The 12,968-nt window shown below is 34.1% G+C and overlaps 1 protein-coding gene across 5 annotated transcripts in view; it reads right to left on the bottom strand.

The window, feature by feature from the left end:
* Window positions 1-12,968, bottom strand: part of LOC126743897 (uncharacterized) — a 59,186-nt gene that overhangs the window by 19,335 nt on the left and 26,883 nt on the right. For 4 of the 5 annotated variants that reach the window (XM_050451163.1, XM_050451161.1, XM_050451159.1 and 1 more), the window contains exon 2: window positions 934-1,011. The exons of the other annotated variant lie outside the window; for it this stretch is intronic. In XM_050451163.1, coding sequence (XP_050307120.1) covers window positions 934-1,011 — 78 coding nt within the window. The remainder of the gene's footprint in view (window positions 1-933; window positions 1,012-12,968) is intronic. 5 annotated transcript variants of the gene reach the window in all.

The raw sequence follows: 12,968 nt of genomic DNA, 5'->3' as shown, positions 1-12,968 counted from the left end.
TTTAATTGTCATGTTCCCTACAATTGGCACAACTGAAATTGTGGTCAAAATGGCGGCCACCTAGTAATGGTAATTTATTGTTCAATCTATTGGCAGTCCAGGTATATTTAATAAGTTCATGGTGCAGTACATCAAAAGTCAATCTCAGCTGATTTTAATCGTCAATGACCTCATGGAGCCCAATCGATTTGATAGGTAATTTTACCGCCAGTATCAGTTAACCGGCAATGTTATGTAGTTAAACCCTTTACCAAATCTCAACCCCAATTAGCCGGGTGGATATTCACATTTACAATTTATGCATTCGCAACAGGCCAGTGCGCATGGCTTGCTTTAAAGATTGAGAACCTTATCAATAAAATTGTATAGTATACAGGGAGGGCGTTCATATTATGGGGATAGAAAAAAATGCTAAAAATAACTTAAAAAGTATAAAAATGTCATGCACACGGGCCTGATTCGCAATGGTGCAAAAACTAAAATCTACAAAAAAAAAGCCTTAAAATAGAATTCACGGATCGCTTTTTTTGTATAAATCATAATATGCCAAACATGGTATTGCAAAATATGAAATTCATATAACGCCATAGACTTAAAAGGGAACAATTTATAAGAGTTCGAGCCGTATACGGTAAATTTCTGCATTGCGCCCAATAAAAGAAAAAAAATCGTTTTCTGTTCTGGGGGGGCCTTAAATGGGCACCGTGCCACACGAAAATCCCTTTCATCCGCTCGGAAGTGATTTCCCGACTTAGGTGGCGTGTTACGTAACTTACTTTCGGTGGTATGTAATCAAAAATAAATAAATAAAACGAAATACCCGAAAACCTGTTTATTGCAAAATAATACAAAAAGAACAAATAAATTGGCAAACTAAAAAAAAAATATATACTCGTGGTGCCAGTGCTATAAAACAGTTGATTTCATACTTACTGACGAATTGAACTCTTTTCGGTTGGTGGGTTCTCGGTTTCGTTTTCACTTTTGTAATTGGAATATTCCTTCTGTGAACTAAAATGAATTAGGTTAGAAAATGTACGTTCAACAAGTTTCATCTAAGATAATTAAATATAACCGGCGACCCTTGCATTTAGGGCTTTACCGCACCATCAACGCATACAGTTAAGCAAGTTACATCATAGTTATCAGTGTTGCTAATTATGATCTTAAAATTCTCTAAATTTTACCAAATATTAGGTTAGTAGAGGGGAGATTACCCATTAGTTTTTTAATTAATTTCCCTGTAATACATTATCCAGTTAATTTATTTAAAACTATTTTGAATCTTCAGGAACAATAAAGAGGCCAAAGTAATTATAAAATTATTAACATGATAACGACTACACCATTATTTAATGACAACTTGCTCTGGATCACGTAAAAAATTCGTCTTCCCGTCATTTGTACTCATGTTACGAGACCACCTTTATTCAAAATACATCTAGTTCAAAAATCAGCTCTGGGATTCTGTTTATGTAGGTACTGTAAAAATTCAATTTCTACATGTGTTGTCTTCCTTAAAATTGAATAAAATAACAAGGCCGACACCTATAGAAATAGAATTCGACAATTCACAGAGTCCCATTACCGGAGGGTTTTACAGAGAAGGATTTTTTGCATTTGGTTTCGTTGGGTATCTATCAAGTAAATCTGTTAAAAAACAGATTAATAAAAGTATTTATTAAAAGTAACAGTTGGTTACAGGGCAACATAACATACACTCCCAATCCTTTCTTGATAATTGATCGTTCTATCTTTGAAGAAGGAAAAAGAGACAAACATTTAATTTAACTTAATGTTCTTCAATAAAATTAAAAACTGTACCAGCTTACAGATTCTCCTTGAAACAGTAAAATTTGCTATTTTTGGCGAAAAAATTACCGAGTTGGCAACACTAGAATCTGATAACCATTAAGCAATGCCTGGCTAACTGTCAAACACGTGAAACCTTATTATTAGGGTTGTCGAATACACAATAAAGTAAAAGTCGATATACAAGGCTTTGAATCAATAATAGTAATAATTCGTTTAGTAGTTCTCATTTATACAATCTGATAACAACGGAAGAATTGGATTGTCTAGGCCTTCGCAAACGTCATAGCTGTCAAACGATATAGATGCATTTCTATAAACGTTTGGTTAATCAATACTTGGTTGCTATCTGGCTACAGTGTTAAGCTGATTTTCTTGTATACAGCAACTCGTGCTCGCCATCCAGATGTTATCGAATTTAAACCTGGACAGAGGCCATTAAACCGACGATAAAAATCTGGATTTATCGATCCAACAACAAGTGGGATTAAATCAGTCAGGCATACATATCTCTTGTAGATACCGGGGATAAAATCTAATTTTAAATTTAAAATCAGCTTGCCTTTGATGGTAAACATTGGTATAAATCTTGTTAATGAGATGCAGGAATTACCCTGTTTATAGTTAATGAAGATAACAAGAAATATTATGATCAGGATCAGATTTAAGGTCCTGTATTATAAAACGACCGTTTCATTTGTAACATTCGAATAGAGACAATGGTGAAAACAACCTCCCTTATTGTAAACTACATAACTCAATATCTATTCTGCGCCTTATTTCATCGAATTGCCGGGGCAATTTAATGGAAGTTTGTAACTCCGCCTGAGACCGAAAGGAAAGTTTCTAACTGTATTGAAACCGTTTCGAGATGAGTTTAATCTCGACCCCTAACAACTACCCTTCCACCCACCCTCCTATAAACATTTCACAGACAACAAACGATGCAGCAAAAACTCTGGGGCTGTTTTCCCGGTATGCAAGAGGATTTATCAGGCTGCCAACGTTCCGCCGGATAATTTAATTTTCCTTCCCGAAGAGGTTTTGCCTAAATAAATTAGGAGGCAATGTAGGAGTTAAATGTTCGTGTAAATTCGTTAAAAGCCCGGAAATTATTCCGCTGTAACCAGTTTTATAGTTCGGAACTTCTTTTGCAAATGAATGTTTTAACTCGGGAGTATTTCGAGAGAAAACACCTAAATCTCTTGGATCTTCTCTAACTTGGATCTCAACTAAGGCCAAGGTTGCCACATTGTATGATCGAGTAATATGCGCAACAGTTGGTTTCATGGAAATCATTATTGTTCTGAAATTCAAAAAAAACAACACGTCAAAAATCGAGCACCATTGTTGAAATGTTTATTGTCAATGAAGAAATTGTGTTTAGGCCATATAGGTCTCAACACTAAACGCAAACAAGGGACGTTCATTAAAACTGCCCTTAAGCGTGGCATTATTAAATTTCCAATTAAATTCGACCCTAGCGAGGGCATTTCACCGCCGCGGCATTAAGGGATTTTCGTTATGAGCTCGGTTTTTGATAATTGAGCTCGAAGGATCGTTCTGGATATTCCATATTGTTCTCATATAATTAAGATTCTATATTTTACCCCATATGCATGAGTAATTTCGTTATTGACGAATGGCATAGCCAACTTTCTCAATAAAATATGATAAATTCAATCAAAGGGTTTAGAGACATGATAAAACACAACGAAAGCATAATCTCCTCCCATTAATGCTACGATATAGTTCCTTAAGAACCCGAAAAATAGCGTCACTAGTACTTTTAGATATCAGTAAACCGAACTGTGAAGCACTAATGATATTATGGAAGTTAAGAAACTGCAACAATTTGCATATAAGCTTCTCGACCATTTTTTTGTAGGAGATGACGGGTCTATAGTCCAAAGGGATTTCCTTATCTCCTGCCTTGAAGATTGGAATAACAGAGATGGGAGATTTCATTCTTCGAACGCAATGTTTATGTCCTCAGCTAATTAGCACCTTTATAGATATGTCATTTCAACTAGATGAGTTCTTATTTTTATCGTTTGAGTAACACTTATAAATTCCTATGGAGTAAAAGGTCGAAAGCAAAATTTCCCATCAAACCAAGCATGTTTGTCGTCAATCGATAAATAGGCATTTAAATTATTGACTTTTAAACTTGATGTTTGCGATTGACCCTCTAAAAGTGTTAATAATTTTCCATATTTCCTTTTCGTTATTTGATGCTAAATGTATGCGATAATTATAAAAAATATCTGTTTGGCAATTTTAATTTTAGTACTTCTGTATAAAAGTAGGATAAAAAAAATATTGTGAATAAAAGAGATTTTCATTGAGTGTAGGCACTTTGCTTCTTTAATTGCTGACAATGAAACGAATAGGGTAACACAGATCCATTTTCAAAGCTGCTCCAATTATTTATTTATTTATTTATTGAATTACAGTATCAACAGCCATAGAGGCCAATTACAGATACCACCTATATGTACTTACTACTCTAAAATGAAATCCCAATATAATATTACCATATAAATGTACAACGCACCTAATAAAAAGTTTAAAATATTTCTTAAAATCTAGTATTTACAACTACCTACATTTAGAAAAGAAAAAAATATATACACATTTATATTATCACATATCAGGCCTAAGACTAAGAAGCAGTGTAATGTCAATAATTTTGTATAAAATGTCTTAAATCTGTAATAGCAATATCAAGATCAGAGGCATAAATATTAAAATAATCACACATCCTATATATTGATTTTTTTGTCAATTTTTCTTTGTCTGGTATTACCAACATTAATGAAGAATGGCACAATATTGCCATAATTTGAGAAGCATCAATCTTATTTGTCAAAATGTGCACTACGGATGTTTTAATGCGCCGATTTTCTAGGGATAATCTGTTAAATATTTTCAGAAGCAAATTATGGTTATAACCTTGTTCGGGAAATTATCCAACTCTCTTAAAAAACATATATTTTAAAAATTTGCGGTGTACACGCTCTATGGTTTTAATCCAGACGTCATATTGTTGAGACCAAATTATGCTTTCATATTCTAACCTCGGTAAAACCAGACTATCAAACAGTTTTAAACAACACTCAACATTAAAGATTTTTGGCAGTTCTAATAACGAAACCCATTATTTTGTGTGCCTCATTAACTGTGTTAATAATGTGATTGGCAAAAGCTAAATTACAGTCAACAATTACACGTAAATCATTTTCATTGCTCGAATGTTCAAGCTGGGTACAGCTAATATTGTAGCTATAATTAATTATATTTTTGTTAAGTGTCAGCGACATTGCTGAACATTTTTTATTATTGAAATGAAACGAGTTTGCACTACACCAATCAACAACCCTATCTAAATCATTCTGCAGAGAGATGCAATCACCTAGACAGGTAATTTCCATGTAAATCTTAAAATCTTTGAATCAATAGAAACAGAAACAATCTTATTTATGGCAATCAAAAATAACAGAGGTCCCAAATTGAAGTCTATAAGTCTATTCTTTAAGTATATACATGCTCAATAACTGAATAAACATACTATAAGAACTAAAGAAATTACTTCCTGATATGATATGATCCTCGAAAAGTTTTGCTTTTTTTATAGCCAGGTTAAACTTTGACACAACTGCGCAATGATCTGACATCTTCCACTAAACAAAAATATTTTCGGAATTAGTCTAAAGGTACTCAAGAAGCATGTTAGAGTGGCTGCTTGTTGACTGGTCAATTTGCAACATAATACTAAAAGACTGTAACAAATGACTTACAAGAGCTCGAGTCCTTAGCAAGAAGCCGAAGAAGCACTTTCTGGTATCAATATAACAATGCAAATTTTGATGAAATAAACAGATATCTGAGCAGCTTTGACTTTTCTGTACCATCCGATGGTTTGGCACTCTGGATGATAGATTTTACGCACTTAATATAGATAGATTTGTACCCAAGAAGCTTAATTATATTGACGATTTTCCTAAGTGGTTTTCAAAAGTGATCAGGCAAAAAAAAATAAACTATCAAAGGTGCAAGACTCCAGGGCCTTATGAAGAAACAAAAGCCTCAATTGACATAAGTGACGCTTTAAGTCATATCTTGATTCTTTACGTAATGATAACAGTATTTCCACATTTATCAAATATAATGGTGCAACACTGGATACTTCTAATCTTGTTACTGTGATCAGGATACAGAGGAACGTGTTGCACCAATTTGTGAACAATTCCATAAAAGTTTATCTTTTCACGTTTTCACAGTGCAAGAAATCACTGAAAAACTAGATCAGCTGGACCGCAATAAGGGCCCAGGAATGGATGCCTTGTAAAATATTCCAACGTTCTTTTAATGACGAGACTTTCCCTAGAATTTTCCCTGTATTTAAGTCGGGTAACAGTTGTCACATTCTCGACTGTCGTGGAATTTCTTTGATCTCTGTCATTTCTATGTTTTTTGAATCGAAAGTGACTAATGAATTTTCTAAAAGTTATATTGCAAAGCGACAACTTGGTTTCTTCAACTGAAGATCTACCACATCCAACTTAGCAGCGTTCCAGAACTTATTAAATCAAAATGTGGAGGGTGAAGTGCAGGTGGATATGGTGTATAATGACCTGGCTAAGGCGTTTGATAGAGTGCCTCATATTCCTTGATACAAACACTCAAGAGGTGTGGAACATATACCGTGTCTAATACGTAAAATTGCTTCGTGCTGTGTCTAAAAGAATAAATGTAAGTGTGGGGTTCCTCAAAACTCCATTTGAGGCATATTTTAATTTTACTCTTTATTAACAATATTTTCTATGTTGTATTCGGATGACTTAAAGTTATATTATGTTATAAATTCTATTACTGACTATTTATGTTGTACAAAATGAAATTTCCAGGTTAGCCTCTTGGTGTCCTAATAATTGTTTAAAACTTAACGTAGAAAAATGTAAATTTATGACGTTATTTGGTCATATAAGTAAAGTTGAAACATTTATAATAATTATTTGGGGGTTACTTTTGATAACGGTCTGACTTTCAGATTTCATCAAGTCAAAATAGCATTTTTTACCCAATTTTGGGCATATAAACCAATCTGAGTTTTAAGGATCTCTGTGAAATCATCTGTCACGTTTATGAAGATTACAAATAAGTGAGAAAAGTACAATTTCATGATGATCCATGGCTTTACTGAAAGGTGAGATGCGGTAGAAAGTAAAAAAATTATCTTTTTACTCATTTTTGGGCATATAAAGCAATCTAAGTTCTAAGGATCTTTGACGATGCTTATGAAATAATTTATCACATTTGTAAAGAACATAACTACTTAAGAAAAGTACAATTTCATAATGATCCAGGGTGTTACTGAACGGTGAGATGCGGTAGAAAGTGGAAAAATTGACTTTTTACCCAATTTTGGGCATATAAACCGATCTGAGTTCTAAGGATCTTTGACGATCGCTATTAAATCATTTACCACGTTTGTAAAGAACATAAGAACTTAAGAAAAGAATAATTTTATAAGGATCCAAGGTGTTAGTGAACGGTGAGATGAGGTAGAAAGTGGAAAAATTGACTGTTTACCACTTTTGGACATAAAAACCGATCTGAGTTCTAAGGATCTTTGACGATCGCTATGAAATCATTTATCACGTTTGTAAATAACATAAGTACTTAAGAAAAGTATAATTTCATAATGATCCAGGGTATTACTAAAGGGTGAGATGTGGTAGAAAGTAAAAAAATTGACTTTTTATCCAATTTTGGGCATATAAACCAATCTGAGTTCTAAGGATCTTTGACGATCGCTATGGAATCATCTGTCACGTTTATAAAGATCATAAATACATAAGAAAAGTACAATTTCATAATAATTTAGGGTGTTACTGAAGAGTGAGATGCGGTAGAACGTTAAAAAATTGACTTTTTAGCCAATTTTGAGCATATAAACCAATCTGAGTTCTAAGGATCTTTGACGATCGCTATGAAATGATCTGTCAGGTTTGTGAAGATCATAAATACATAAGAAAAATACAATTTCATAATGATTTAGGGTATTACTGAAGGGTGAGATGCGGTAGAAAGTGGAAAAATTGTCTTTTTACCCAATTTTGAGCGTATAAACCGATCTGAGTCCTAAGAATCTTTGACGATCGTGATGAAATCATTTATCACATTTGTAAAGAACATAACTAGTTAAGAAAAGTATAACTTCATAATAATCCAGGATTTTACTGAAGGATGAGATGCGGTAGAAAATGGAAAAATTGACTTTTTATCCAATTTTGGGCATATAAACCGATCTGAGTTCTAAGGATCTTTGACGATCGCTACCAAATCATCTGTCACATTTGTGAAGATTACAAATACGTAAGAAAAGTACAATTTGATAATGATCCAGGGTGTTACTTAACTGTGAGATGCGAATCCCGGGATAATCTATGCTTTACAAATAACCTTTAAGTTCGCCAGTCTTATTCCATTAAACAAGTTATAATTGAATCAATGTTTCATCATTTAAAATTGTTTGAGCTAGTGCTGTAACAGATTTACCCTGCTCTGGTTTAAAAAAGGAACATCATTTGAAGATGCAATAGAATCAGAAAGTCTAATGAAACTTCTTACATAGTACGTTACAGAAATATTCCTCGTAAAACTTTATCGACTCATCCGAACGCACCCGTGGTGTCGCAATTCCCCGTCTTAATATGGGGGAGCCGCACTTTCGGAGCATCCCGGTAAAAGGGTCGTGAAAACTCATATAAAAAAAAGAGGAAGAAGAAGAAGAAGAAGGCCAAGACGAGGAAACCTTCCAAGTGTATGCTCGGGTGTCACTTTTGCCTTTTTCAGAATGGACGTCTTACAAGTTATAGTCGCGTTGTTGTACACCACACCATATCGATCACTCCCCCGTTATGTAAGCGGCAAGGGCTGAGCCGATGTCTAGACGGCCATTTTGGGGGTCGTTTCTAGAGGCTTCGCTAGAGGATCCGAGCAGAGGATTAATTTAGTTTTATGATTTGTTTTATATGTAGAGTCTAAGTCAATATATATCACAACTCAACCATCTCCTAGTCACCGATGAAATTTGGATGCAGTTTATTAAGTTCCAAGAAAAATTCAAAAAATGTTTTTCACTCGAAATATTATCTAATTTTTCAAAAATTTTCCATAACTCTTTTATTTTTTGATTTACGGCTAAATGTTATTCCTTATGACTTGTTCTGTTTTTGAGTAGGATTCCAATGCTAAAAGAAATTTTTCCATATTCCCAATAGTTTTTGAAAAAATGAGGAAAAACTGTTGAGAGGGTTTTCTCAATTTTCTGAAAAACCATTGGACTTAAAAATTATTTTTTCGTTGCATCTAATGCACATTGACATTCCAAACAAAAAAATGCGAAAAATGCGAAGCCAAAGACAGAATCCCCTCAATACCTCACCCCCTCTTCCCTTTTTGCTCTCTTTCTCTCTCAATCTCCAGTCAGCTGCGAGCATAGCAACAGGAAGAGTATGACATTTTTTATAATATTAAAAAACCAAGTAAGGGATTAATAATGCCTCAATCCCCTCCTCTAGTATCGGTTCGACCTTTAAAAACCCAAATGGCCGCCGATGCATCATTCGAACCTATAGGTTTAATGACCCCAACCGAGAATGCATTTCATCCCTCCCCCCCGTCCCAACCCAGTTAATCCGGAATTTCCCCCCGTTGCATCGGCCCGCCAGACGTCGCCACTTGTACTGGCGCCTATAGGGGGTGTAAGGGACGGAGGGCGGAAGAATGAATCATCCCCCTCCAGGGTTAATATGTCATTGGCGCCACCGTGGCTCACGCGAATAGGTATTTTCTTCTAAGAGGGGGGGGGGGGGTTATTTTTAGATGCGATTTTAGGCTAGACGATATTATTTTTGTGTTTATAGCGTTTTATGGGGTGTTTATTGGGCGTTCTTGACCTGCTATAAGAATTTTCAATAATGGAAAACCCAAATGAAGTCTACGAACATTTTTTTACCGATAGTATTATGATTTTTTTTGTCCCTAGTAAGCGTTAGAAAAGTTTCGTTCCCTATAGCTAGATTGACATCCGAAACGCATTTTTCTTTTGTTAAAAATACCCAAATAACTTTTTCCCCCTTCCCATGTCGATTTTTCCAATTATAGTACAAGAGAAGGGGATTTAAGGTAATTTATATCGGATGAGCCCACCATATATTTAATATCGGTATAGATGTTAATATACGAGCATACTTTACATCAGCAACTAAAGTAATTGCTATTACAACAAGAATTAAATTTTTGAATTCGATTAGCAATTTTCTCTGGAGCACAAATTTTTTTAAATCCATATCAGCTCTTCTCTCTCTTTAATTCAGAGCGAAATAAATAAACAATTTTTAGTATTATTAATATTTTCTTGTGAGTACTTGCACTGTACTGAAGAGAAGTAACTTGCCTTAATTGAATTATATGGGGAATACCCAAATTGATGGGATAAAAAAAAATAAGGAAATGAGAGCACTTTGAAAATTCAGTCACTTTTCGACCTTCGTTTTTGAGCCCAAAAATGCGATGTCTCGGCTAATCTGAGAGCTACGACCTTGCGGATGGTCTCGTTGGATTTGGAAGGGTAAAACTAAAACAAAACCGTTGGAATATTCCCGATAGTGCCCATACAAGCCGAGATATCGACCTCCAAAGTTTGGGATTTTTCATTTTTCCGGTATACCCCCCCAGTATCGAATTTTTTAAGCAAAAATTGATTTTTTTCGAAATCGAACTAACTATACCAGCGGCTTGCTCCCATCACCTACATTACGAAAACACCGGGTTATAACAGAATTCGAGCAGAATTAAGGGAATGAGAGCACTTTGAAAATTTGGAAAAAGTCACTTTTCGACCTCGTTTTTGGGCCCAAAAATGCGCTCTACAAACGGGATATTTCGGCTAATCTTATAGATAAGTCCTTGCATATGGTCTTGTTGGATTCGGAAGGACAAAACTAAGACAAAACCGTTGGAATTTTCCCGATAGTGCTGACAGAAGCCGAGATATCGATCTCCAAAGTTTGGGATTTTTCATTCTTCCGCGGTATCGCATTTTTCACCAAAAATTGACTTTTTTTTTAAATTGAACTAACTATACCAGCGGCTTGCTCCCATCACCTACATTACGAAAACACCGGGTTATAACAGAATTCGAGCAGAATTAAGAGAATGAGGGCACTTTGAAAATTGGGAAAAAGTCACTTTTCGACCTCGTTTTTGGGCTCAAAAATGCGCTCTAAAAATGCGATATCTCGGCTAATATTAGAGCCACGATCTTACAGATGGTCTCGTTGTATTTGGAAAGACAAAACCGTTGGAATTTTCCCGATAATGCTGACAGAAGCCGAGGTATCGACCTCTAAAGTTTGGGATTTTTCATTTTTTGGGTATATCCCCTCCCCGCAGTATCGAATTTTTTCACCAAAAACTGATTTACCAGCGGCTATACAAATTTCCAACTCTCAAATGCCTACTATACATAAAATATAATTTCCTCAATTGGATGACTAATCTGTTTTAATTAGTATATTATACTCTCTTGTTATCATCTGAGAGACCTTTTACCGAATAAATCTGTCTTATTTTAATTTACTCTCATCGATTGAATGACTACAAACTACCACACCATCTGATCATAGATACGACGAATTGCCACCGTGAATCATTAAGTTCTAAAAGGACAGATTAGTGCATTGGACTTAAACCCCAATAATAAAGTTTACGCTTTCTTCAGAAATTGCAACATGAAAAAATATAATAAGAAAATAATTAATATACTTTCTGATAGTTCCTATAATAAAATTATTACTATTCTATATACTTTTATCTGTAATGATCAATAAATACACACATCGATTTATACTAAACAGATAAACTATCGAAATAATTTGAACTATTATTCCAGCTTCTATAAATCCAATAATTATGATTATATATGCAATTGGCCTCCCAATGATACTCAGATGATATTAATCTAGAAAATTATTTTTTCCAGGTCTTTGGGATTATTCTTTCAGGCATTAGAAGTGTAATTCCTTTCAAACGTTTTAGAGAGAGAGAGATATTAATTATTATAGACGCATCGAAAACTTAGACCTTTTGACGTCATCAGAATTTTTAATAGTTATATAAATAAGCAAATGGGAACATGTATAAAATGTCTATGTACAGGGTGTCCCATTTTGGGTACTTTTTCGGGATATCTCCGTTATTTTTAGAGATAGAGAGTGGCGGTTTTTTGCGACACTGTACTACTTTTTCGTATAAAACTAAAGATGCTATTAACAAAATTTGCATAGCCCTTTTATTTTTTAAGATACAGGGCATTTTTGAAATTTTTGCATTTTGAAACCCCCGTCGTATCTCCGTTATTTTTAAAATTTTTGTAAAAATTAAAAATAACGGAGATACGACGGAAGTCCCAAAAAGCAAAAATTTCCAAAATGCCACAGTGTCGCGAAAACCGCAACTCTCTATCACTAAAAATAACGGAGATATCCCGCAAAAGTACCCGAAATGGGACACCCTGTACAATATAAGAGTATGTGTATGGACAAACAGATAAATAAATAAAACAAAAATAAATAAATAAATCTAAAATGTCTATGTACAATGTATATATATATATATATAAATATATATATATATCAATGATCTGTATAATAAAAATGTGTCTTTACTTTGTTTTCAAACCGTTGAGTATATTTTTATGTCTTTTAGAAAGGAGATAATTAATTCATTGTATTTGGGGCTGAATAAGGTTTTGATGTTGTTAGATACGTCATATTTAAGCCTAGAGTCTTTATATTTAATACAATCAATTATTAATATATGCTGGACTGACAGAGGTAGATTGCATGTTTCACACATTGGCTGGTTACCTTCTTTCTGTACTAGATATTCATGGGTGATTTTTGTGTGGCCTGGTTATTACTACTCTGTCTTTTCTTGTGAGGTTTGATATTTTATTTCCCAAGAAAAATTTGTCTTTGCTTCTATGTAGTTTATTGTTCTCGTCTTGAAGGTCCCAATCAAGTTGTATTAAGATTTTTAATAATATTAAGGAAGAAATTATTTATATCTTTTGCATAAAGATG

The sequence above is a fragment of the Anthonomus grandis genome, chromosome 13 (genome assembly GCF_022605725.1).
Source record: "Anthonomus grandis grandis chromosome 13, icAntGran1.3, whole genome shotgun sequence".
NCBI classification, from domain to species: Eukaryota; Metazoa; Arthropoda; class Insecta; order Coleoptera; family Curculionidae; genus Anthonomus; species Anthonomus grandis.
The sequence above is the reverse complement of the archived record's forward strand: the minus strand, read 5'-3'. Positions and strand labels throughout refer to the sequence as shown.